General features: G+C 36.9%; 2 protein-coding genes and 1 long non-coding RNA gene across 4 annotated transcripts; 2 read left to right on the top strand and 1 right to left on the bottom strand.

The window, feature by feature from the left end:
- Nucleotides 1-411: 411 nt before the first annotated feature.
- On the bottom strand, nt 412-8,410 carry LOC114529302 (steroid 17-alpha-hydroxylase/17,20 lyase-like). 2 transcript variants are annotated; one of them, XM_028551060.1, is made up of 2 exons: nt 8,324-8,410; nt 412-2,141 (listed from the first exon to the last, which is right to left on the bottom strand). In XM_028551060.1, exon 2 carries the CDS (start codon nt 2,124-2,126, stop codon nt 642-644), a length of 1,485 nt encoding a protein of 494 aa, XP_028406861.1. In that variant the 5' UTR covers nt 2,127-2,141; nt 8,324-8,410; the 3' UTR covers nt 412-641. The 2 variants fall into 2 exon arrangements, with proteins under 2 accessions (XP_028406861.1, XP_028406869.1); XM_028551068.1 differs by lacking the exon at nt 8,324-8,410 and adding an exon at nt 3,675-3,925.
- A 1,698-nt stretch (nt 8,411-10,108) lies between these two features.
- Nucleotides 10,109-11,659, top strand: LOC114529319. The gene is made up of 3 exons (XR_003687606.1): nt 10,109-10,497; nt 10,842-10,892; nt 11,089-11,659. It is a non-coding gene; the product is annotated as an uncharacterized LOC114529319 (long non-coding RNA).
- Nucleotides 11,660-12,045: 386 nt separating this feature from the next.
- Nucleotides 12,046-27,904, top strand: LOC114526375 (gem-associated protein 5-like). Its single transcript, XM_028547967.1, has 27 exons — nt 12,046-12,424; nt 13,655-13,706; nt 13,928-14,054; nt 14,615-14,748; nt 15,443-15,680; nt 15,940-16,084; nt 16,556-16,762; nt 17,228-17,313; nt 17,397-17,470; nt 17,756-17,889; nt 18,545-18,618; nt 18,999-19,105; nt 19,528-19,605; nt 20,558-20,694; nt 21,206-21,383; nt 21,630-21,938; nt 22,141-22,278; nt 22,620-22,712; nt 22,800-22,937; nt 23,365-23,512; nt 23,851-23,970; nt 24,191-24,275; nt 24,748-24,873; nt 25,193-25,349; nt 25,425-25,630; nt 25,896-26,633; nt 27,145-27,904. The coding sequence occupies exons 1-27, from the start codon at nt 12,110-12,112 to the stop codon at nt 27,322-27,324; spliced, it is 4,524 nt and encodes a 1,507-aa protein (XP_028403768.1). The 5' UTR covers nt 12,046-12,109; the 3' UTR covers nt 27,325-27,904.
- The last annotated feature ends 61 nt before the right edge of the window (nt 27,905-27,965 follow it).

Here is a 27,965-nt window from a genome sequence, read left to right on the forward strand (position 1 = left end):
TGAAAAGTGTAAAAAATGAAAATGCAAAATAAATGCAACTATGCAAACCTAATAAATGTAACTGAACCAAGGAAGGCAAAACTATTAAAGAAATGTAAAACTAAGAAATGTAAAACCATGCATAAGAATTGAAAACTAAGAAATGTAAAACTAAGAAATGTAAAAAGGTAAAAAGTTGTTTTAATAAATGTGTCGCGTCTGGGCTTCCGTATCTTCCTGTCAAATTTAGGGTTGCGTGTCAAGTGCTTCAGTACAACCCGTGTCTGTCACTCCAGTACATGAACACGTTCCTGCATGTTTGAATTGGTACCCGATAGCTTAGTGTGTCGTCCTTTTCGACAGACGTCATATGCCATAAAATATTCCATATTTTAACTAATGATAACAAGCCAACCACCCAAATTTTTAGATTTTCAAATAAGTTACTTTATTACATCATCATATCACATGCATACACAGACAAACAAGTATTATTTAAGAGGCATAAATATTACAAATACCATGCATGATTACTTATTGGTACATGGTAAACGTTAGCTATTAATTAGTCATTATCTGTCAGCACCTTTTTACTTTTACGATGACATCTTTAAGATGAATATTTTTAAGACAATAAAAGAAAGCGGTGGGTCGTGGAGTGTCTACAATCTCCTCTTAGCCACGATGGTGAAATCATTTGGTGGTAGAACAAGTTTTGGGTCCGATGGCATCAATATTGGTCTGGCTTCTCCTTCAGGAACTTCAATCCTAAAATGTTGCAACAAAGCAGACACGAAAAGGCACAACATAATTCTTGCCAAGGGTTGCCCGGGGCAGTCTCTACGACCGAGACCAAACGGGATAAATCCATGCTTCGCTGTCCAGCCAACAAATGAACCATCTTCTTTCAGAAATCGCTCAGGTTTGAAACTGTGTGGTTCTGGCCATTCTTTTTCGTCAAAGTGAATATGGTTGATATGAAGGGCGACATAGGTATCTTTGGGGATATGATATCCTCCAATGACCGTGTCTCGTATGGCGTTCGTACCATACACAGGAAGAACACGCGACAAACGCAACACTTCACAGATACTGGCCTGTAAGTACGGCAAGTTCTTCGTATCTTGCCACCGAGGTAAGCGACCTTTTCCGACCACTTCGTCGAGCTCTTCGTGGATCTTTGTTTGGACATCTGGGTGAAGCACTATATAAAGAATATACCATGCAAGCACGGACGAGGTCGTATCCGATCCTGCATACACTATATCAACCATCAAGCCTTTTATGTCATCAATGGAACCGATTTCGTCTCCTTTTTCTTTTCCAATTTCTTTTTCGAACGCGGCAAGAAAGCTGTCGGTAAGATCACGAGTCACTTCTGGTACAAACGTTTCCCGATGATATTTCAGTTCCGGTCCAAATAGCTGCTCCCTCATGCGAACGACTTCACTTAACTCGCGGTTGAATGTGGTTGGAAGATGGGAAACACCAGGGATCAACTGGGCTGGAGTAAATTGAGTCCAAAGCTTTGATATTTTGTCGTTGAATTCAACTATCAACTTCACCTTGGGGTGAAGCAGTGATAGTTTCTTTGATGTCACCCACTCCCAAATTTGGCACACTATTGCCCGCGAAAGGAGGTCCTTCGGAGAAAACGCCTGCTCATCCAGCGCTTCCATTTCATTGACAAAGTTCTGCACCGCATTGCTGACACGTTCTTCGGCTTTATCTATACCCTCCCCAAACACATGCAGGCCTAGAGAAAGGATTTTCTTGCGAAATACATGTCCTGGGCCATAGTCTGAACATATGACATCGCGCTCTCCGAAGATGACATCACCCGGGTACATCGTGCTTCTTATCTTTCCAGCGAGATCGTCCTTTCTTGTCAAGCGTGCTTCTCGCGCCAGTTTTGCGTTGTTTATCAACACGCAGCGTCTCAAAGGAAACGAGACGGATACGATCTCGCCATATTTCTCAATGATCTTCTTGAAAGGGTTTATCGGGTCGGATTCCATTTGCGGGAGATTGCCGATCAGGGGCCAAGGAAATGGACCCGGGGGCATTTTCCTTCTCTCGATGTAAGTCGTGATAACATACCATACGAACCACACAAGGAACAACGAGGCGGCAGACTCCAAATACATGATCTTGCTTTATATCTGTTTTAGAGTAAAAGGCAGGTGTTAAGTTGCATTTGGCATAAATTTAAGTCAAACTGTTCTCATTAAGTCAACTAACACTCAAAAGGCTGCACATAACATCATTCTCATTAACATGCTCATATCAAACGTTTGTTTTACAACAGACTACCGTGGTCGCAAAGGTTTATGCCAATCATTAGTAAATCACAACGTTTTATCGCGACTGTTTCATTGTGCCTTTGACCTGAGCTGAGTCAATTTATTACGCTTCCGTTCACAAAACGTCACATATTAAATGAATAAGATGGTGTGATGGATGCCATATTACTCGAAAATAATGTCATAATTTCTGTTCATATTCGTTGCTATTAACTTATTTGCCTTTTTCTGGCATTTTATGTACATTAGAGACAATGTTATAATTGACCCCAAATAAAGCATGCCTATAAGCAGGTGGTGTCCCACGTGCGCATATCATTTAGAAACATAGCTATATACATGTACATGTATACTTGATCAGTACTAACCGATAAACAATAGTATCTATCATATTGCTGGGTTTTGTGAGGAACAATGGTGGTCAAATTCATTCACATTTAAGGCCGACTATATATCTCTTGGAAACTATCCCTTGTTCTCGTTAGCGTTGCATCAATTCATGAACAAATTTTAACGTCATTTTTTATGCGACGATTGTACATATTATCCATCAGTAAAAAAAGTCTAAATCCATATGAAAGTATCAAGAGTTGAAAATATGAGAATATATTTCGTCTAAGCGCTAAATAATTATCGGAATTATATACGAAGGCCCTACTCAGACCTCAGTCAAAATTTTCCTTGACGAAGCCTACCACAAGCCCTTCAGTGACAAAGGGGGCGACAAAGAAACATGAACTGGGGAACAACATCGCCAGGGGTGTCACGTGCACGAAGGAACATCAATTGTGGGACAACAGAGACAGAGTGAGACCAACTTGAGGAGGACGTGAGGAGGGACACATGATGGAACCAATGTGCGGAGAAAAAGAACTCCTGGCATATAGGCTGTATATAGACAAGGGAAACACGGCGAGGTATATACGAAATCGTAGCTATATATAAAGTTTTAACGAGGACGGCCGACGATGTTGCGAGGGGGGAGAGGCAATTTGAAAGATTCGCGCATGTACGGCAAATAACCGCTGTATTTTGGTAATGCTCCGTATATAACCTTTAGTTTGGTTCAGCCTCGCAATAAAGGTAACATGATAAACATAAATATGTGGCATATATTCAGGGTTATATATAATATTTGGTCATATTTAGTTTTACGGCAACCATGGCAAATAAAAGAATAAACTGAATATATACAATACGCAAATTGACGCAAATACGTTGCAAAATTATCTCTATAACATTTCGTTCAACTGTCCTGACAAGTAATTCTAACCATTCATGCAGTTACCCACGGGTCTTGTTCAATCAAATCGGTGGTATAAAAATCAGCTATAGCCTATAGCTATATAGCTAGCTGCTAGCCGTCCCAAAGTAACATTCAAAGTAACTTACCACAAGGGTAGAATCTGTTCAGTCTTTTATGCGAGAGCAGGTAATATCATATACTCTTATATATATACTCTTCCTCGATTGTGCGTTAGCGGAACCAACAGATTGTGATGAATTGAATCAACGTCACTTATACGCAAATATAGCTAACTACACATCGTCATGGATTAAATCAATAAAGTAGCCAAAAATTAAAACATCCGCTTATGTGTTTTACCATACGTTGATAGCTAGGCTAAGTTCTAGATCTCTGTAAGTGTAAGCCAAAGAGGCTTAGAAGAGATTAAAGTTTTTAAAGCCCGTTTACACTATAATCAATATATTGTCGGCGGTACCTCTAAATTGGCAGCTCCCAAGTTTATCCGCGGGTGCTCGGATCTTATATATGTACCAATTTAAGTTAGGTGGAGCACGTTAGAAAGCGGCAGGTATATATATATATATTAAATCCTGAAAGCAAAATTTGGAAACTATCGACGCTAGAGCAGTCAAAATGTTTTATTGTTATGTAATCTACAAGAATATTATGATAATTTAAAATTTTTTCAATTTTGAAAACTTAAAAACTTTGAAAATTCGCGCCGCGTTGCCAATTCGGCCAATTCGCGTCTGGTCTGTGTGGGCCTTTAGGCCTATATATCGATTTTGGCGCCGTTCAAAGAACGATCGTGCATATCATAATAGGGATAGGAAAGTAATGACTATAGGCTACTAGCCATGCAAGAACCCATTACAACTACACGGTGCAATTTTTCTTGCAACTTGCAATGCAATTCTACTTTTAAGAGATGTCAATTAGTGATGAGTTCTCAAAATGTAAGTGTAAGAAACGCCATGGAGTGTAATAAAGACAAAAATTCGGTAGTAGCCAAATTTACATCTTTCAAAAGAAGAATTGCATTGCAAATTGCAAGAAAAATTGCACCGTGTAACAGGGCGGCCTTCACTATATATGACCCAGAACATGAAATGTTTCACTAACGCAGACGTGTTATTATATATATACGAGCGAATTTACGTCTGCGCGCAGATAAGAAAACCAAGCATACTCCGCTGAAAACAACCGATATCTTGCAAACTAAAGATATGATCGAGTTTTAAAAACAAGACAACAATTCTGCAGTGATATATTTCGATTTTTAGTTAAACTGAGTCATTCTCCATTAATAAACCAATAAAGAATTTAGATAGTTATGTACGGCCTCCGTGACATGCAGATATATGTAGCTAATTGCAGATATGTTATTATACGTAAGTCGTTTTTTAAAGGAATTTCTTGTACTGCATGCATGACAAGTATCTTTCCTAATGATTGAGTACTTTAAATTTCATTAAATCAGTTTGTCGTTTTAATGCGTGTGATAATAAGTGCATGCACGTAGCACTTAATTATGTCAATATATAAATTGTTTTTAGCTGCCCATGCAAGCCTAGCATGCACGATTAATTCTGATAAGCTATAATCATTTTAGTAGCTATAGCCAACATTCAATTTTCAATACCAGCCGACAATTTAAAAAAGTTTTAAATTAAATCTCCGGAGAAGTATATAGTTTAAATTTAGCTACCTTTCTATATATATATGTATATAGCTAAAACCTGTTAATATATATGGACTAGGGTCTAAGTTTATAAGTACATATTATTCCGAGCGAAAATTTTATAAATCTCGATAATCAGTTCATCTCACATAGTATATAGTAAAGATGTTTTTGAGTTATAACTTTTTCACGAGACGTTCAAGATTAACTGATTTATTTCGGATCCGTCCATGCATGCATCCCTAGTTTAAATTACCAAGCTAGCTCGGTCGCGAAAATTTTTACTGAGGGAGTTCTTTTGGCCTAGACTATATATATAGCACCTCGGGCGGAGCCGTGTCAACCTCGACCCACGAGGAACAACCCTGGGTACGTACGAGGTTGCTAAAGCTAAAGTGATCAAAAACGTATAATCTTTAATTCGGCAAATCCCAACTAGCTTTCTCTCTATAGAAAATCGACAATTCATTATAAACAATATGTAAAACTTAACTACAGTTAGTCAAGGTCCTATTCAAAAGACTTATAACACAAATTACAAGTTATGATCCATCATCTGAACATATCATGTGAAAAAAAATCCATGAAATTTCAATCAATATTTTTTCTATCGCTTCCAGCATTTCCAAGCACACAATGTTAAATCTAGTTCTAGAGATTTGGAAAAGCTGCTTATTACATTCAGAAAACATAACTGTCATCATTTTCCCATGCAGTGAATAGCGTTTTAGTTAAACGACGTCAGTAATTTGGCATGCATTTATGCCCCCGGTGCAAGGACAATCAAAATTCCAAGTAATTTATTGCGCTTCCGTAAACAAGAGTAAAATGTCGAGGTTATAAATACGCCGAACGTCCTGGTTTGAAAGTCGTATATCATGTATTTGTTTGTAGATCAGCATATGGCTGTTCGACGCATCAATTGAATCGACTTAGCTTGCGTGCTCGTTGAGTGCGTTAATCAGTAAAGACAGAATAAATTTGCCGACATTATCAGCTTTTTTATCATACCGCTGTACCTAAGCGTGTTTCGAGACACTCCATGCATGGAATGCATGCACACAATCGCTTTACGACATGTGCTTGACTCAACTCAGTTGTCGGATTAATGATATGTGTGTAGGCGTTCTAGTTCCGATCAACAACATACTTGGATTTTTAATACTTCTGATTGTGATTATTTAAGTATATAAATGCATGACGCTTTTTAAATTACTTTCAATGGTCGGCCATAAAGAACTCCCACGCCGAGATCTAGAGTTTCCAAACAGTGCCGCCAACCCAAGAAAGGAGAGATTTTTTTGTGAAAGCGCACTTCTCTATTGAAGCATACTAGATCTTAGAGAAAGAATGATCTCAACTTGACAGTACGTAGCATGTAAGATATATAGGGTTAGGGTTGGTTTCGTATAGTATTAATGATTAAATACTATATACTATATATATACGGTTAGGTTTAGGCAGCTCAAAAGTGAGTCAAAACCTTAGTTTGAAAATCACATTGATCGTACCTCCACTCTGTGCCGCTTTTACAAAGCACGTTTTACACGGCAAACCATTCAATTGTGCTAATATAGGAACTTGTAATCTGTGGCTGCATGGTAGTTCCATGCGCAAGTTATTCATAAAGGGGCACTGATTTGCGAGGGTCCCAGGAGGTAGTCGTGGTATATAAACTGCATTTAGGTGTACAGGTTGTTGAAAGTAGTATATGGCCTTTTTTCAAATTATATCAAAAACATGGAAATCGCATATTTCAATTTCAACGTTCTTTCGAAGGGTGTGCCTTCAGGCTGCAGCCCTAAACGGGTATTTCATTCCCCGAAAATCATCACCACTGAATTATGGAATACAAACTATGACACACCAACGGAAACGAGTTGTTCGGTCATTTCTTGTTTTCAGTTCGGCAAAACACCGATATCTAGACTGATCCATGTCGCCGGAAAATGGCGTATTCGACCATGGTCGAGTCCACCGGAAAATCAGTGAACAAATAGTATATATGTTTCTTTATATAATATGCAGTTAATGATCGAAGTTGGGTTTTCGCATCGGTTCCTAACAACGCTGGACCCGCAATCGGATTTGTCCAGACACAGGCTCTAGCTCATTTCCATTTCTAGCTATAGCCCAGCAATAATATGCAAGACGCAAGAAATTCGTCCTTTATCAAGAAATAAACGTTTAAAATCTAAACAAAGCGTTTTGTTTACATTACGACTGGACGTACATCACCTATAATACATCACTTTACAGTTTGGAGTTCAGCTCCCATTGCGATGTATCTACATTAATTATGCATGGGATATTCAATGACGGAACAATCAAGCATTTTTTATACGTGAAGTGTGGCTGGATTTAACACGAGTTCCGGCACATATGTCAGAAGCATCCATTCGTGAAGAATTAAATTAAAGCGAGCCAAATTTTGTTTGAATTTTTGATCGCGTTCCAGTTCTAATGACGTCTGTCAGTTAGCAATCTATCAAACATTATTGGGAATTTATTCGCTGCATGCCGCTGTGTCTAACATCCTAAGAATACGAAACATGGCCCAAACTATCTATAATATCTACGTAACCGTTAATTGGATAATAAAAAAGAGTGAAAACCAACAATTTCTAAAAAATTAGGAAATGTCTCCTTGGCTACCATCAATAAGAGTTCTCTCCATTACTGCTCCGACTTAAAACTGATCTTCGTTTTGTAATTGACTTCATGCAGTGAATTGTCTTGCCAGTCTTGGCCGAAACTGCAGTCTAATTAAGATGGTTTAAATTGTATATCTCGAACGTATATGTGCATACAATTGGCAGCTCAGCGTCGAGAAAAGCGTGTCGTGCTAAGATAGACAGACTGCCTTAAAATAGTTCTAAAATCAGTAGTCTCGAGCCATTTCTATTGCAATGAGTATAGAAACTAACTTCTTATAGCTTCCAGACGAAGCCCAAAAGCTCTTGAGTTTTAAGTTCTCGTTACATTTTTCAAATAGTTTATCAATTGAAACCAAGTAGTTTGGTATCCTGTAACCAAACTGTTTTAAACCTACCTATATAACTGTCAGCACTATTACATTTAAAATCTGAATTAACTAAAGTATGAACTAACCTTAGTGTTTGACCGTGTTTATGCTGAACGTCTTCCGTAACACACATCAAATACTAAACTGTTATTCATCTAAAAACAATGTTGATCTTCATCTGTGATATATGACACTAAACACGCGGAAATGGCACTCATCCGCATGCATACACACCTGTAGGGTTTCTATAGGTAACAGCATATGGTTTCGAGTGCAATTTCGAAAAACCATGCACGAGTGAGTTTTTCAAAGACCTCAAAATTTTTCAAAAGTCTTTGAAAAACTCACGAGTGCATGTTTTTCCAAATCGCACTCGAAACCATGCTATTACCTATTAATAATATACATAAAAATTAAGGGACACGTGCTACATAATTATATGATAAATAATTTATTCAATTAACCAAATTCATGCATGCGCAGTCGCATGTTGCCTTCAAATCGCGTCAAAATAGAACTGTTTCAACGTTTTTACACCAACTATTTAATTTATATTAAGACACAATAATTATAACACTCAAGAGCATTTTTAAAAACGTCTTAAAGAAATTAGTCTGGGATTTGGCCCATTTCTGACGTGTTAAGTGTTCGCTAACTTTTCTGTTCTCAATTTTCTTTTTCGTTTGGGTGTCGTCACCTAAACCCTGTGTGTCTAGAGATGATAAGGATATATATGCAAGGCAACAATTGAAACTGTAAAATGTTGATCGTAGATGCTGTTAATACTTTACATACTTGCCTTGCATGTGCATGTCTTTGCATACCTTTTTCATGCAACAGCAATACCTCAGAAGGTCGCCAGTGCATGCTGCTGGCGCAAATCAGGAAAAGCCGTTTTAACTGAAATCCGACGTTATCACTTCTCGGAAAAAACAATAACGGCAACTAAATATAAACTAACGGATGGATTAATACACGTGTAAATCAAGAACACTTGCATGGTCTTGGCAGCAAATATGCGCTGAAGAATACACTTTGGGAAAATAAATTATATGCAAAATCACGTTGTGCCAAATTGAACGTCAAGGTCAGTTAAAGAGGCTTCCTTCCGTCTTTGTTTGTAACTTTATATGTTCCTATATTTAACAAGTGACCTATGTAAGTGTGAACCAAGGTGAGACTGAAGTTATGTATACACATACTTAACATGTAACATATTCGGACATATCGTGGGTTTAAAGTCGTGATTCGTGGATAAGCCCAAAACTCCTCGTGAGAATTGCAGAGCAGATACATGATTTTGTACTTTTATATAGATCTTTTTCCAAATAGAAGAAGCGAATATTTATGAATTTTATTTCGCGGTTGCGTTTTTCAGTGGCGGCATCGAGGGTAAGTCTGGCTAATCATATTGCAACTACCTAACTTGCAATCATATTGGTTGATTTTTATGTAAAAGTATTCTTTAGAAATAAATAACCAATAGCGTTGTTATTAAGGTATATTTAATTTATTCGGTGTAATTTATTCTGACTTACTCTGAATCCGTCACTGGCGTTTTTTGATACAGTTATTCGATACACAGTAGTATGTATTATAATTCCTTTCTGCTATTGTATTGCAAATAATCGTAATCGCAAAAACTTTACATTTGATTTTTTCTAAAGATCGCGGCTCAAAGCACTCATTTCGAGGATTCGGAACAAAGTATCGTTGATCGTAATCAAATTAATTACAAAAGAAGAAAAACTATACTCTGAAAAATCTCTTCTCCACATGAAACAGCAAATTGGTTGCAGATACGGTGTTCTTGCACTATCAACAATTCAAATACTCTAGCTAATGTTATTAATATATCAAACTATCAATCTTTACCGACAACAACCAGATTACCAGAAACCGGCAATGCATGCATAGAGGCCATAACGATGATCACCACTGGCCTGAAATGTCCAATATTTCTTGGTTTTGGCTGTTTTCAAATAGATTACAACATGCCTTAGATGCATTGTTGCCTTAATGAGCTGAGACATTAATCAATTTACTATCGTCGCGTGGATTGTGAAGTAAATCCCTATAGCTTAAACCTTGACTCAATAACGTAAACATACCAAATTAGCGACGGTCAGACAGGTCGTTTTTGGACGACATACATTATATGAGGGTAAAATATCAGTTGCTATGAAGAAGCGTTGCAATAATGCGATTTTGTTTTTGTTCTTAGCTGTTTCTCTTCAGCTGGCACTAAATGTAGTAAAAGGTATGGAGGGTTAAATCATTCAGGGCCTCTGGTTCTCAATGAGATAGACTTGCTATCCCTGGAGTGGAAAACTGGGGCTCCCATCTAACATATTCGACTGTTTGGACAGGAAAGTTAGACTGGAAAGTTCGCCGGGACAAGAAAGTCGTCTTTGACCAAAATCACATCAGACTAGTTCCTGTTTATAGATAGGTTTTCTGACAGTGTTAGAGGAGGCTCCCGTCTCTAATATGAATTTAGCTATTATCATATTAAACAATGATCTTAACACCCGTAAAACCTCTGTTGTCACTATATTTCTCGATTTTGTTTGTTATCCATGTCCTCACTGTGTTTTTTTCCAGCAATTCCTAATAGAGGTACAGTCATCCCGCCAAAAGAAACTACGACTCCAAGTAAGTAAATATTACGAAGTAACACTTATAATATAGTAAGATGAGCATGTGTTAATCACGGTACTTCTACATTTCAGCCTTTCATGCTGATCAACTTGATTAATACTATCTACAAGTTTGCTGGAGACTATAATTTCTATTTCTGTTCATTTCTCTCACTGCAGTCGTCTATACAATCTTCTTTCCCACTTTATAGTTCATCTTGCGTGTTACTTCTGCAAGTATGGGACAAATATCATGGCAACATTTTGCAACAAAACTGTGAAGTTATGTGACGAGGAAAAACCCAACTGCTTAAGTTACAACTACTCTTACAGAAACAATACTCGTGTGTTTGGTAAGGGTTGTGGAAAAGATGATGATTGTAAGAATACAACAAAGACTTGTGAAGATTTTATGAAAAACACCAATGTCTCTACGTGTACCATATCGTGTTGTGGAGAACCTCGGTGTAATGAAGGATCGGTGCAATGTCATCATTTGCGCACTCTAATATTAGTATTCCTCTTTTTCTTGGCAGTATTTTGAACCACTAAATCGCATTAGACGATATATCACGCCGGACGCAACACAGTTCTAAGATATAGGCATTGTTTACTGTTTAGCATTTCATTTATCACTCCCCTAAGTTTTGGAATCTTTTGTTTATGCCATTGGTTAGGAGACGTTCTGCCAATTACACTCAAGTGTTAGGCAGTTCCACAATCTCGTAGCTTTTGGCGAGGATATATTATATAATTAATATATTATATTATCTATTCACATGAGGATTGGTTTACGCATTGTTTTTACTGTGGATCCACTTACAATTGGATTTTTTGTCCAAGCCTAGAGGCCAAAGCCCGTGCAAGAGATTTTAATTTAAAAACGATGATATACTGGTACATTGGTACATTGCAAGTTACCCTGAATAATGCGACACGCTAGTAGAGGAGCACGTAAAAATTAATAGTGATACTCAACACCAAAAATCAGGCAAAATATATCCCCCCCCCCATTTCCAGCCACCCCCCTCCAAAACTAGGTACACAACTTGTGAAAGTGATTGATTATGTTCCTTACTCGCTGGCTGCGGGTTCGGGAAAACGAGATACAAACGATATATGAAGTTTAATCCTAATATTCGCAGGCTCGCATTTAAATCCCACACGTGGTAAATACAGATTTACAATACCAGCTCAATTTTTCTATTAAAACAAATAATCATGTAGAAAAACATGTCTAATTATGCTATGAACGACCGACATATACTTGCTTCTCCCAACTGGTATAATAGTGCTATTTCTGACATCAGTGTCGACGGTATATTTGCATTTGGTGGCAAGAATACAGTATTTTTGTTAGACGTGACAGGACCAAATTGTTGTCGATACTTTGGACAGTTATGTGGTCACAAAGATAGAGTGACCTCTGTACAATTTTGTAAAACATCTTCATACTCACGATGTTGTGTCAGTACTTCGGAAGATATGTCTGTTGTGGTTTGGGATGTTGATGCTAAGGAATCGATATGCAAGCATGACAATCACCACGTGAGTATTTTGCATAGTTATAATGTCCACCTCCTGGACACTAACTATTAAAGACTGCTTTTCATTACTCTCACTTTTGTAAAGTGACTTTACTTGCACAGATGCATGCTGGCTTCTTTAGGAGATAAGTTGCGAAGTAAGACAAACAACTATACAGATATACCAGCCATTCCTACCTCTGTATAGTAATTGTTCTGTTACAAATTTGATTAAAACTTTTCTGTTATTTTATCCCAGCCCCCAAAATCAACTTCTAATATATATATATATATATATATATATATATATATATATATATATATATATATATATATACACACCCATTTGCAAAAATGTTAGCCGCAGATAGATATATAGATAGATACTCAAAATCTAATTAGAATTGCATATGTTGTGTAATATTATAGAAATCACATGCAAATGTAATCATATGCAATTCTAATTAGACTTCAAGTATCTATCTATCTATCTATCTGCGGCCAACGTTTTTATATATATATAATTATATATATATATATATATATATATATATTATATACACCCATTTGCAAAAACGTTGGCCGCAGATACACATATAGATAGATACTTGAGATCTAATTAGAATTGCATATGTTGTGTAATATGATTGAAATCCCATACAAATGTAATCATATGCAATTCTAATTACACTTTGAGTATCTATCTATCTATCCACGGCCAACGTTTTTGCAAATGGGTGTGTATATATATATATATATATATATATATATATAATATTATTATATATATATATATATATTATATATATATATATATATTTTTTTTTTTTTTTTTTTTTAACCAAGCACAAGGTCAAATAAATTAATGTACAAATAAATATCAAATTGCATTCAAAATTACTTTTATGTCATTCTTTGATGACTCTGTTAATTAGGTTTGGAGAAATCAACTACAGAAATATACAAAATTTAAAATGACTTTTTTCTTGATTGGCATTCTCCTGAATTTTTTTGGATTCCATGCCATTTGTGTTCGGAACTATGAAGCCAGTTAGAACAAAAACGATGCAGAACAACCAGTCATTGTCTATTTTTTAGTAGTTCTGAAGCCTTGAGAAGGAACCTCAAACACCATAAATGATTCTTCATAAGCAGGCCATTCCACCCATTGTTACTAGCAATTTTAGTTCAATAACCTCACATGCTGTTAGACTGGACCTGTTCTATTGAAAACTTTATAATTTTTTTATAGGCCCGTGTTACAGCTTGTTCTTGGTCCCAAACATCTGGTTTGATTTATTCAGGTATGCTATAATCCATGTTCACAAAATCCTAGTTAGGCCATGCATTATTAGCTTTTTTTTAATTGACTTTGCTATATTTTTTATTGCATTTTTTTGCATTGACATCAATAATTTTTTTACAGTATATATCATCTCCTTGAATGGCATATATATTTCACATACCCATTTGATAAAATATGTAGGTGGTGATAATAGATGTTTTATACATACTGTATGTATAGGTGATGAGAAGGGTCATCTTCTGTGCTGGGATCATCAACAGAATGAGGTAAATGGACATTTTCCTCTGACTGGTCAAATAACATGTATCTCCTGTGCACCAGATGAAGAAGGTGTGGTGGCTGTTGGGTAAGTTATAAACTGTATTCAATTCTAAGTTGTTCTCTGGAAAACGGATCGCATTTACAATCGCTAGTATTGTCTTTGAGAGTCACACTTTTTTAGTAAAAATACGCTACTCAAGATCTCCATAAGTTTACTTGAAATGTCCCTTCGCATACCCCCGCCCGAAACTCGTTAAACTAACGAAAGAGTTCAATGGTCAATTTAACAAGCTTTCCCGAAAGTTTTTTCAAACCTAAAAACATCCTGCCGGGAGCAAAGAATCTTTTCATTAAGGTCCTTCAGATCTGGAAATAAAAAATCGCAGTAGGTGCCAGACACTGTTTTTTTTAAAGATTTCAAAAATCCATATAAATTCCCGAGATTGTTCATTCAAAGTAAGTGGCAGAAACTGTTTTTTTAAAGATTTTAAAAATCCGTATAAATTCCCTTGATTGTTCATTCCTGATAGCATTAGTGTGTCACGTAGCTAGGAGTGCAAGCATGAAATGTTTATTAAAGGTTTTTAGTCATTCCAGTACGGTAACGTAAATTTGCTTATAATTCAAATGTGTATTTAATTTTAGTTATAAGAATGGTCAAATTGTAGTTTTGTTGGTGCGGAAAGATAAAATGGAAGTCGTGAACCTTTTGAAAGGTCACAACGACGAGGTTCATTGTCTAGTCTGGTCCCCAGTTCCCGCGGGGGAATTACCACCACGTAAGTATGAGAATTATGTTTAATATTGATCATTATTCTATGTACACATGACGCAAAATGATTTTTTATATTCAACCGAACCTAGTAGCTCAGTTGGAAGAGTAAAAACTGAAGGTCGTTGGTTTAATTTCTGTCGCGGTCAATTCACAATAGTTGGTTAGTTCACAATAGCACCGTTAAAATGTAATCATAATAATTGTGTGTATGACTCACGTGGATTAAGAGATGTTTACAGCTAGAGCCTAGACAAAAAAGCTCGCCTAACATTCGTATTTCACGATAAGACTAACTTGAAGCCCTTTTATACAATTAATCGGCTGAATCAACAAAAACAAACAAAAATACTTGGTCTACATATGTAGTATACAGTCATTGAAAAACCAATGAAATATTTCAACATTAAAATGAGTAATTTTGTTTTCTTCCACTGTATAAAATTATGTACTATTTTCATTGATCTGAGAAAAAATATAGCTACTGGATAAATCAGCTTTCCAATCAAAAACCAAGCCACAATTGTTGATCTTGTGGAAACCGAATTAAAATAAAGTCAATGATGAATGAAGAATTGAATCTCGTGTAACCGGGCTCGCGTAAACAGCATCTTAGAGAATGTTCACATAAAGGAATACTCAGATTGTGATTCACATCGTGATTACATGCACGTGAACAAAGTGTTTTTGTTCCTTTCAAGAGATTTTCGGTGAATCAAAACAGCAAGAAAGCGGTTTTGTCCTTGCATCAGGATCTCGTGACAAAACAATCCGTTTGTGGGACGTGTCACTCGGCCAGTTTATTGCTCTTGTTCATGTTCCTAACAAGTCATCGAAAGGAAAGGCATCTCGTGATGATTATCATATGAAATCTCGCTTGTGGAATACGCTTTGCTGGCCTCGCAGTGATCCAAGTTGTTTGCTATCCAGCGGCTTCAAGTAATACATAATTATTATAATTCTTACTGACATACCTAGCCTCGGTACCGTTCATGTCTCTCGTTTTTTCAAAACGAGCATGCATTTTTGATTGTTTATTTCGAGTAGGCTAAATTTTCCACTTCAGTCCGCAAAACGTTTCTGGAATTGCCAATTGATTATACATGTTTTCGAATTAATTATACATGTTTTCGAATTAATTATACATGTTTTGCCATTTCAAAATTGTTCTGTATTTACGGTTATGTGACATTTTTAGCGGGGATATTCTGACGTGGAATCTGTCGAAAACCTCAAAACAAAAATGGCAATTGTTCAATGAAGGCAAACATAGCCGTATTGTATTCAGCATTTGTCATTGTGTTACAAATGATGTCATTGTCAGCGTTTCGATGGATAGACAGGTGAGCGAAATCCTGGTGAAATGAACATATAATGCTGATTATGTACAGTTTTGACGATGTACAAAATATAATACTTGCTGTTATCATATTTTGCTCGAAGGAATGTAATTCGTCCCAAGACTTGCAGTTGAGAAAAAAATCACCCAACCCAATAACTTACCACGTGTTAACTGCATGACTTCACCTAATCGATTACCTTATCGTAGTCAACTAAACATTGATTCGAATGTGATAATAAAAAAAGAAATACATTATAGCTACTGTATCGACTCAATTGGGTCATTTCGTATTACACATACCCTAAGTTCTGGCGAGCTCAGGAAATTACTTGCTTAGTTTGAAAAGGCGAGGATTTGCTGCATGCAAGCGGAATATCCTGAATACTGTAGTTGCTTCGAAAGTGTGCAAGTTCGTAGGTGTGTTGGCATGTATGTACGTATGAAAGTATTAATTATTAATTATTCTACAAAGATACACATTTGGAACAGAAAAGACGCGACAGTAATTACCAGTCTCCCGTCGTGTGGAGGTTTTGTGTACAGTTTAGACGTGTCACTATTGGATCCATCGCGTTTCGCCGTTGGAGTCGGCGATAACATGATCCGTATTTGGGAGACAAGTCGACCTTCTTATAGCATTACTAATATTTGGCGTGGAATTGGAACCAAAGTCATGAAGGTACCACGAATAGCATGTACAATATAATGTAAACGCTCTAGTGCACTACAGTGCAGTTTCGCGACACGGACAACGGTCTAGTATATTGGATGTGAATGTGTGTAGTGTGGGAATTTGAAAATTATCGTCTTCAAAACGATGAATAGGAACGATTGTATGAAGCATAGAAACCATCGACTCGTGGACGACAGAGCGCTGAAATTAGTTCTTCCACCCCCAGAGCATATAATTAGTCTCGAAATATTACCGCAAAAGACAACGTATTTTAGATGGTGAACGCCATTTTCCGACGATTTGGCGTGGAGAGTCCAAATCATAATGTTTTAGACTATGATAGAACCTCGTGGTCTTGGTTGCCCTGGTACATCGATGTGTGCAGTATTGAAAATTCCTTAGAATACTATAGGCCTCGGAGAAGTAGTGAGTCAATCTTTTTTTCTGACCATTTGAATCAATTGCTGTCAGGTTCTTTGGCATCCAGTAAAGGAAGGTTTATTGGCATTTGGTACGGAGGAGGGAAAAGTTGGAATACATAACGTTCTCTCGCAAACGTAAGTATGCTGTATTTTTTCTACTTGTAGAAATCAGGGCGGTATTCACATGTTTTTTTGAATGTATTGTTTTGTGTTTTAAGGTGTAACGTTTCAAGAACGTTCCATAAGAAGTCGGTCTATTCCTTATCGTGGGGACCTCCGTCCGGCACCTCAGGTATTTTGTCGGGCTTAAATTTGATTATCATAATCAGTTTACATGTTGGTAATCACGGTGCACTATTGTCACACCAGCCTGTTCGATAATTAAACAATGCGTTTTTAGGACGAAATATGCAGCAACTATTCTACCGTGCTCATGTTTTACCAACTATTAATCCACTCATATCAAGTTCAAGCACATTGAGATGTATTACTTTTTAAAACGTTCGGATCCGATCGGGAGGGGCGTTTTTACCTCAAAAACAGGATATACCGTATAAAGATTATTTTCATGTTTTAGATGGCGAAGATGATAAAATTTGGCATTTGTACAGCTGTGGTGGAGAAGGGACAATTTATGAACATAAACCTGATCATCTTCATGATGAAGCTAAGAATGTTGATAAACTTATCAAAACAACAAATAAAATCCAGGTATATATATGTACTTCCTTATATAGAAATATTCTAATATTTTAAACTAACACAATTTCAATTCAAAAAATATCAAAGTACAGTAGATTTCAAAAGTTGTGATAAACGTTTTTGTTTCGTTTTTTTTTAAACTAAATGCATGCACCTATACGTCAAGTTTGGCTTAACTGCCTAAAATAGACAAAATATGATGCTCCTCTCTGCTGAACTCTCCTGACGAAGACCCTTAGGTCGAAAATTCGAAAAGTGTTTTTGTCTATTTTAGGCAGTTATTACTGTATATCACATTTGATGCGAAATATTTAAGTTCGCTCCTACGCTGCTCCCACAACATACTGTGCTACACTTGGTTCAGTACAACTCACATAAGTCATCGGATATAGATATCGTAAGCCGTAGGCAAATTTTGGAAATAAAACCTTTACTCTTCTTTATTGCCTAAAAGAACTCACATTCAGTGCATTCGTGAGTATAACAAAAAAATCCGGAGTATAACGAAAAAGAAAAAGTAGTAGGTTGATTGCATTGAGTAATCAATTCTCGCCCATTCCATAGCTAAACTTGCCCATGAATTGTTGTAAATCATGCAATGTTTTGGAAAAAGTAAAAATGCGGAACAGAAAAACAGGTGCGTTTTTGTATTTTCATAATTTAGCATAATCTTGAAGCACATTCCGAAGTGTCTTGCAAACACGACAGAAGCCTGATGGTAGTCGGTAACGATGACGGGTATGTTATATTCTCATTTATTAAGAGATCTTATTTCCCCTGCACCCTTCCCTTTTTCACAAATAACTGCCATGTTTACCAACAACATTCTGAACATCATTCACGCGAGTACAGATTTCAATGTAAAATGCATTTCACCATTATTCGTATCACAGTGAACGGCATTTAAATAGGGATAGACTTCACCGCCTAGTTTTGCTTTGTATATTTCTTATTCCGCCGCTGTGTATATATTTCTTATTCCACCCCTGTGTATATATTTCTTATTCTACCGCTGTGTATATATTTTTTTATTCCACCGCTGTGTGACTTCCAATTACGTGAATCCAAAAACTTAGTTTCCAGAGTGTCATTTATGAACCTAATATTCTTCTATATAGATCCATAAAGTTTTATCGTTTTCCGGACTTGAAGTTGTTATCAACGGTCAACATTCATAACAAGAGCATAACCTGCTTGGCATGGTGTCAAACTCGTTATCACGACGGTAGAGTCGTAATTTTTGCATTATTGCATGGTTTATAATAATTGCCTTCTTTGCTGGATTACTGGGGATGCAAGGGAGCTGCATCTACCGCTTATTATCTCCACTCTTGAAAGTATAAGTGTGATTATTTTTCGTGGAAATATTGTAGCTACTATACCGTATATACGTATATTTTGAGAGAAAGCTTCGGGGATTTTGTGCTGATTTTAAACAGTAATCTCCGTGGACAGTTATTCGAAGATTTGTACAACCATCTGAAAACTTGGAATCACCCATTATTTTTTGACCATTCATTTCCCTATTAAAGTATTTAATTTTATGTTGCCATGTGTTAAAAAAAGCAAGGGAAGTTTGTGAAAAGAACTACTGTCAGCAAATGGCGTGTAAATATTTTTTTCATAGCAATTTATTTTATCTATTAGACCCCAGCGCGGTGTTCCTTGCTTCCGGATCAAATGGTTTTGAAGTCCATATTCATGATTTGAAACGTATTACTGATGGTAAGTTTACGGAAAAGGGTGTAGAAGCTTCGTGTTTAGGGCTGGCGAAAGCAAACGATATTTAATATGTACGATCCTTGAAAGCGTAAATTGAAAGCGTAAATTGCCTGGGATTTAGTGTCCTCCTAACGTATCACGAACGGGTGGACGAAAATTGAAATTAAATTTTTATGATTAGGCTTTTGGAATTCCTTCGTTCATTCGGAATTTTTATCAGTAGTTTGAGTCCAACCAAGCACAGGTAAATTAAATGAAGACGTAACTAGTCTTGTTTTCGAGTTAGGTGCTATACAGGGAACCCAAAGGTAACAAGGCATCGATTCATGTCTCATCATTACTGGGCGGAATTTCGTAGAAATGGCAGAAAATATCTTTGTGAACTCTCACACACAATTGAAAAGAAAATCAAGCGAAAATTTTCATTTGGTCGAAAAATTCTCCCTAGTGGAAAATTCTTTTAACGCTGGATCCACAACTCCTAAGAACTGCTTCATTTATTGTGCAGCGTACATCCGATTTCTGGAGCAGTAATGGAACGGAACAGAACACTGTCGCATGAATGTTTGGAACTGTTCTGATAACTCCTACTTTTAAGTAGGGGCAGCTAGAACAGAACCTGTGAGACGTCCAATTTTCACGTGTTTGGAAATTGGAAGTGCTGATAACACTGATAATGTGCTTAACCGCGATGATGCGTTGGCCTTATTTCAAGACTTTATATCATCATTCGTAGACATTTATCTATCTATCTTTCGGGTATGTTCTGGTCATCTGAGGTTGGCCGCATATATAATAGACTGGACACAGTTCCAGAACAGTTTGTGCATGTCCGTAACACTTCTGGCGCAGTAAAATGCTGAACAATCCAGAAACGTAAATGGAGCGGCCCTCTAGAACGCATGCTTGATTATGCGAAGGACTAATTTATGTGTATTACCATATACGTATATAGAACTTGGTGATGAACCGAAAGTTATTACATGCAGCTACCGCTGTTTGATGGGACACTGTGGTCGTGTGACTGATGTGGTATGGAGTCCGCATTCGTCTTTAAAACTCGCTTCCTCTTCGTACGATGGAACAGTACAGGTAAATTATTTTTGAAATGTTATGATGATTAATATTTTGTTTCAAAGTCAGTTAACGTTTGACTGTAGTTTGTGCCAGAATTTACTTCTTGTAACTTAACTGCAATTCAGTGGCGTATGGGAAACGATAATTGGGGGGGGGGCACATATTCATGTATTCATGTTAACAGACCTGTAAAGACAATGGATTTGAAAATAAATTAATCTTGCGCAACATGAATATATGAATATGTGCCCCCCAATTATCGTGTCCCGTACACCACTGCTGCAATTTAACTATTTATAAAAATGTAGTGATGGTTTTTATACAACCATCCCTAACTATATAGTTCTATGTATCCGTTCACATGATCGAAATTTTTGATCCAGTTGATTCCTCATGTATCTATTACTATGTAAACAACTTCGTGCCGAGGCCAGCTTATTTATTTGGCACGCAGTCACGGAGGCCCTCGGCAGTACCGAGTACTTTCGATATACGAGGTTGATTACAAGCTGGTTTTTATTTTTAGGTATGGGACGTCGAGAGAGCAGAACCATTATCTAATTACAGAGGCCACAACGGACGCGTCATGACAGTAGCTTGGAGTTTAATGGATCCAGATATATTGTTCAGTGGTGGTGAAGATTTCACGGTTCGTTCTTGGAAAATATCACAGCAAGTCTTCAAAGAACCGCCAGAAGTTCAAGGTATGGATTAATACAAGGCTAAAAGCCCGTAAAGCCCGTGAAATCACATAAGTTCTTTGTATCTTTGTAGTACATTCAGGGGGTCACGTCCTCCTTCACGTCATTATGCAACTAAAAAACCTTGACGATCTGCGATCTTTATGTGTATTTTTGTCATGCTATACGAAATTTGGAACTTTTCACGTGGAATCATACTTTGAAAATGTATATTCGCTCTGTGATATTTTTCTGACAATCTGTGTGTAGCAAAGAAACATTCCAAATCAAAGAACAAGAAGAAAAAGAATAAGACTGACAGTCAAAAGGCAAATCCTGTTGTGTCAACGGCATATTCACTAGAGGAGAAGCAATCTCTGGGGGAAGACAAGATAGAACTTGATGAAAAGGAGCCCGTTAAAAGCGAAGTGGATGAGTTCGATGCCCAACATGCAGTAAAACCTGAGTGCGACATTAATCTTCTCGAAGGAAGAAGTTTGCAGCTTGAAAATTTAGCACCAGAAGAAAATGAAGGTAATAAAGGCGATGTTGGAGAAGAAAAACCGTTTGGTACGAAGGGTAAGTTTATAAAATTCTTGCAAGCACTGCGTATACCAGGACAGGGAAAAGCTGCAGTAACAGCTCTCACGAACACGGGGGAGAGCATGGTTTACATAATGTACTGTATCACATCTTTGTTTTATATATAGGCTAAAAAGCTTTATATACTTTAAAAAATATGATTAATTAAGTTAATTCACAATTTAACACAATCTTAAAGGAGCATCTGCTGACACAAAGAAAAAGAAGAAAAGAGGAAAGTCCATGTTTCCCTTATCTGCCTCTGCTGACAATAAACCCAGAAGTGTTACCTGTCAGGAATGTGTCGATATCGCGGAATTCTTAGCAAACGCGAAAGGTTAGTAACCAGGTGTGGTTGGTGCGTTCCATTTTTCTGCATGGTTGATCTACTGCAGATTTGCAAAGTAGTTCATAGTATACCAGATAAGGTCGTATAACAACTGTCTAAAATATTAAATCATTTGATGATTATTAGTTAGTAGTTTAGAATTTAATAATGTATTCCAGTGAGCAGTTCACTGGAGCATGATATTGTAAATCATAAACTCGACCTTCTCTCTTATTAAAATGACAACTTAGAAGGTTTGTTTTCAGTTAAGAAGCTCACTCAATTTACTTTTAACCTCTCAATAATCAGAAAGCGAGTATATTTAGTCACAATATCTTTTTTGAATATAGGTCACTCTGACACTATGCACATCTCTCGTGAAAATGTTAATCTCGGATTTTTTGCTGGCCGAAAATCTGCATTTGATATGCTTTCCGAAGAAGGTGAGACTTGTTAGAACCTGACAAGGAGAGTTGAGGGGCAGGGGTGTTGAAATTGATATTGAATGTAATATTTACACCCCACTCCAGGTATTCAACATGCAGAAAGTGGACACGTAGATTACCAGCTGCAACTGGAAGTCTGGAAAGGAAATATTGGGAAAGCGCTTGAGCTTGCAGTTGAGAAAAGGCAGCTTTCTGATTGGCTAGTTGCAATCAGCCATTTAGGTAAGCACCTGCATCAAACATGCTGACAAAATGATACACATGACAGTTAACTGGAATAACATACTGGAATCAATTTACCTTCCTACATCCTTCAAGCGACTGAGCTCCAGTCCTTATATATAGTTTCCTTAATTCACCTAATAGTTCTATTAATCTGTTAATGTATTGTATTAGTTATTACTAGATACTTTTAAACACACGGTCCATTGAAAATCACGTAAGTGAAAAGCTACCGTGTCTATATACTTTTAAATAATAATAATGATAATAATAATTTACTTCGTTTACACGATTTCCAGCAGCATTGCATTCAGGGGAAATTTTCAACGATGTTTCCCGATAAACATTGTTCTTTAACTGAACTCAACAGGGCTGTTGAAAGTGTTGCTTAAGGCTTGTTATAGAATATAATTATGTGTCTTTCTAGCTGGCGAACAGGCTCGTTTGGCTGTTACGGAAGCATTTGCTGAGCAACTTGTGAGTCAAGGCAACTTCCATAGAGCTGCTTTGTACTATCTTTCGTGTCACAAAGTATACGAGGCTATCTACATGTTTAAAACAGCAGGGATGTACAGGTATGAAAAAGACGACATTTAAAAGCTTTAGATATCAAATATGTTTAGCCTAATAGCGAAGGATATTTTTGGAGCCCTAACGAACAGAAACCAAATTCTATATGTTGAAAAGCAGTTTATATGCAATATTGTTGTGAACTAATATGCATTCGTCTTATACATTCAGCGGAAATCTTCCCGGCTCTATATATGTACACTACTTATTAGCACTAGTCCAACCACCTAAATGCCATTAGAAATTGCTGCTTTGCCAGTTGAAAGCTCGCGTAGAGTTAGACCCTGAGCACATCCTCAGCTCATATATATGGCGAAATTCAGAAGTGAATTTGTTTTCACAGGGAAGCTATTGCTTTAGCGAAAGTACGGCTTTTACCATCAGATCCATTATTACTTGATCTTTATTCATCTTGGGGTAGAAAGCTGGAGAGTGAGCACACATTAGAACAAGCTTCAAAATGGTAAGAGTATAAAAATTGACTCGATTAGAATCATTGCATTCATTTCACTTGCAAGTTAGTTTTTTATAGCTAAGTTGTTTCTATAAGTTGTTTTTTGTAAGTTACTTGTTTTTTGGTCATATTGTACTTTTTAGCTTTTACCTTTAGAGAAGTCAAAGCGTCGTAACGAACTTACGCAATTGTATCGAAAATTGGCTTAAAATCGACTATATTCCTTTAGTTATTTAGCATGTGATCTGCATGATGACGCCATTCGTGTTCTAACGAGACGTGGTGATGAAGTTGCTTTACATAGCGCTGCACAGGTACTTATAATACCACGTTTTTAGTTGAAATTCATACGTTTATTGGTAAACTAAACCATGGGCTCCATAATCCAAGCAAGTGTCCTTCAAGATGACAACCACGAGTGAGGGGGGGGGATGGGATATATTATAGGCATTCTTTTCAAACGTTTTTTGTTCTCTCTTTTGCATACGATTACTATCCCCTTATTGAGGACAATCGTACGTATTATGCAAATAAGTTGCGAAAGCCCTTAACAAAACATAATTAATGCTATAGTACATGTAAAAATGTCATCGGCTTCACGTTATTATAGCTCTAATGTAGAGAGAATTTGTAAATTTTGTATCAGAGTTCAATTTTGTACTGATTATAATTCATTTTTATTCTTGAAATTTGTGTGTTTTCACCCCCTTTTTTCCATTAAAAACATCGTAAAAGTGTGAAACACGGGAGACTACGTCATTTAAAGCCCCTGTTTCCAATTTTTAGATTGCTAAAATGACCAAGAAGTTAGACCTATCTCAATCGTTAATACTCCAGTGTGCATTAATGGCTACGAAAAAGGCGAAATGGAATGCTGCGTTGGGGATGGTTCATGATTATCCTGATATGCAGGTTCAAATTATTTTCAACTCGATCGATATATGCTTCTCAATAATAATATTTAAATGAGTAGGCGCTCGTAAAATCCAGATTCCAGAATCAACGGGAGTAACAATGGGATATCTTCAGGAGCGAGGAAGAATAAAAAATACTACTTTCCTCGAGGTCTATATAGGTTCCCATGTACCGAAACGGTCACCTAATCTGTCCTTGCTTGTGATTCTACTCGCGAGAATCTATAGTAATATCGGTATATATCGTATAGCATTTTTCAACTTGTGTGATGCACTTCCACTCAGGGCGGTCCATGCATCATTGCTTCTTTTTTTAGCCATTCCTTATGCTGATGTTCGTACATAAGACAATTCTAACCAGTTTGATGAAATCTGGAGTTTTTACTATCGAGGCTTTTCCAGAAATTCAAGACACACCATGCTGTGATCACGATGAGTCATTAAATCTCCCGGAATCGGTATTGAAATTTAAAGGTATAATATAATTGTTAAATTACTTGCATTTTGCTACTTTAGGAATACATGGGTTTTTTTATTTTGTCTCTGCAGCCCGAGTGGAAAGAAGATCGGTGGATTTCACGTCGCATTGGAAATCCACAACATCCAGTGATCCATTTTCTGTGGGTACAATTCTGGAGTGTTGGTGGTCAGATTGCGGTCTTCAGTTACACGAAACACGGCTACCTGGCTTCTATGTGCAGATTTCAACACTTGGAAGCAATCAGAATTACTCAGATAAAGAAGATATTGGAAATGTAGGTTACATAAATATATAATAATGGTAATATAGTAATGGCAGGGTAATTCATAGGCACATACGTACATAACTTCTATCTTACAATCAAGCCAGTTCAAGAAAGGTGCACCATAAGTAAAGATGTTACCCTTTAACCGTGAGAATTCTTGTATACCGTATATGTAGTGCAGTTTTACATTTGTGTTAGGGAGACGGTAACGGTGGCAATATTAATATTTACGATACTGGTATACAGATTTGCCTTACGTTAAGTCTCTTTTTAGGTGTTGATGATCATCTCAAAAAACATTTGCCTTGGCTTGGTTGCTGCGTTTCTCTCCAAACCTGATGTTTGTATGCAACATTTTCTTAATGTTATCACTCACTGTCACCACTCTAGGCAGCCAAGGCTTCTTTGTCATCTTGTTACGCTCCTGTTCCCTTTTGCACTTGAGTCGTGGCACATGATAAAATGTTTGTCGGGTGCAGCCGCGGAGAATAGATCACGTGTGATCGATCAGTCGTTTTTCAATGTGATGGCTTTCTACTATCGAGCCATGTTGGCTGACATTTTGAATTGTCACGAGTCGCAACAAAACTGCTTTAGCAAAGATTCAGTTGAAGAACCATCGGCAAATCAAACAATGGAACCTAAAACCGGGCTCGTTGATACAAACGGTGTTTATTCCGGTAAGAAGCAGAATCCCGAAAATGTTGGGCAGTCGAGTGAATGTTTTCTTGCGAGTTCTGGTGTTGGTACTATGCCTAAAGTGGATTTTGGTTCAAGTAAAATTGAGGATCCCGAAAAAGAAACAATCGACTTGAAAACTCCTGAAAATGTTGTGATAAAGAACATGTTCAAGGAGATTTATCAAATTGCCTCGGCTTGTTCTACGGTTCTTTTGTCAGACATTTACTCTCAATTCCAAAAAAATAACGAACATTTTGAAACAAACCTCTTTGGAGAAGGTGAACACCTTGAACACGGTAGAGAAAAAACTGGAGTCGTAAATTTTTTATCGGTAAGCAAGAGCTTTGTTCTTTAATGTATTTATTTCTAGTTTTGTTAAATGTACTTTACAATTGATATATTATTCATTATAAAATTTGGAACGTCTTCGATCAACTCCTCAGTCAAAAACTACCAAATGTTGTGGTAACCGCCTAAAATTTACCAACCTTTTGATGCTCCGACCTACAAGCCTCTGTCAAAACGGATGGTATAAAGAAAATTATGGAAAACAAATTAGAATACGCCTGCTCCTGACCAAAAATTTTCAGTCACGTGGTACATTTGAACACATCACGTGTTTTTCATGCTGCATAACGGGACCCTTTCAAAATGTGAGAGGTGTTCTTTGGCTAAGATTAAAAATTAGCCAGCATGCAAGTTGTCTATTCGTTTAAGAAAGATAGAAACATGACACGTCAAGTAACCGTAGGGGCTTTGCATACTAATACTGGCAAACATCGAGACGAGTAAGTTCCATTGTCCATCCGGCTTTTCTTTTAATTCTGTAATTTCTATTGTAGAAATTGCCATTTCCAAATGTAATTGAAAGCGCTGGTATGTTGGTGCATTTATTGAATTGTATCATTGTGTCGAAAGACGCGCCTAAAGACGACAAAGAAATGGCATTAGAACTTTCTGGGCAAGTCACCCAATGGGCCGCCGCTAGGAGATGTTATATAGAGCAAGGAGAGCTCTCATAAATTTCTGTAGCGGCATTGCTATTAAAGTTTTTTGGCGACGTTCGTCTGTTTGCATGCGTGAATTATGATAGTTTTCCAGCGCGAAGAATTTCATTTGCGTCAAGGATGACGTCAGAAACAGGAATAAACGAGAACAATGTTAACGCATCACGAATCTTATTTGGAAAACGTGAAATGTTTCTAAAAAATTTTTGTTTTTCTGCCAAGCAGAGAAACGTCCGCGTTGAACAAAACACAACGAATCACATTCCTGCAGCATACTTCCTACTTTATCCAGAGCCATATATTTTGTTTAGTCATTAGAAATGGCTAGTGCTTTTGCTTTTATGAGGCTAAAGAAACGAATATAGCCTCTAACAATTTTATGGTGATTCCTTTTGTTTGTAAGTTGCACTCTTGTTTAATTGTTATTTATATGCTTTACCTCAACCGTCTACATGTTTTTAAAACATCCTTTAAAACATATCATTCATTTATTTTCTTCACTTTATTTTATTCCCTATTTTGTTTAGTAATTGCTTTTTATTTCAATACAATGCACTAAGTACTGTGACTACTATAAAACGCGTGGATTAATCAACATTAGCTCACTAAAGATTACTTTGTGATTGCTGTAGCACCTGATTTTCTAACCTGTCTTT

Source organism: Dendronephthya gigantea, unplaced genomic scaffold (assembly GCF_004324835.1).
Source record: "Dendronephthya gigantea isolate DGI-Jeju-01 unplaced genomic scaffold, DenGig_1.0 000001F, whole genome shotgun sequence".
NCBI lineage: Eukaryota > Metazoa > Cnidaria > Anthozoa > Malacalcyonacea > Nephtheidae > Dendronephthya > Dendronephthya gigantea.

Bases quoted from the DNA above. Each gene is read 5' to 3' on its own strand.
- LOC114529302 (XM_028551060.1), bottom strand. From the start codon at position 2,126: ATGTATTTGGAGTCTGCCGCCTCGTTGTTCCTTGTGTGGTTCGTATGG.
- LOC114526375 (XM_028547967.1), top strand. From the start codon at position 12,110: ATGTCTAATTATGCTATGAACGACCGACATATACTTGCTTCTCCCAAC. The intron at 21,384-21,629 runs GTATGGATTAAT...ATCTGTGTGTAG, and splicing joins AGAACCGCCAGAAGTTCAAG to CAAAGAAACATTCCAAATCA. The intron at 25,631-25,895 runs GTAGGTTACATA...GTCTCTTTTTAG, and splicing joins ATAAAGAAGATATTGGAAAT to GTGTTGATGATCATCTCAAA.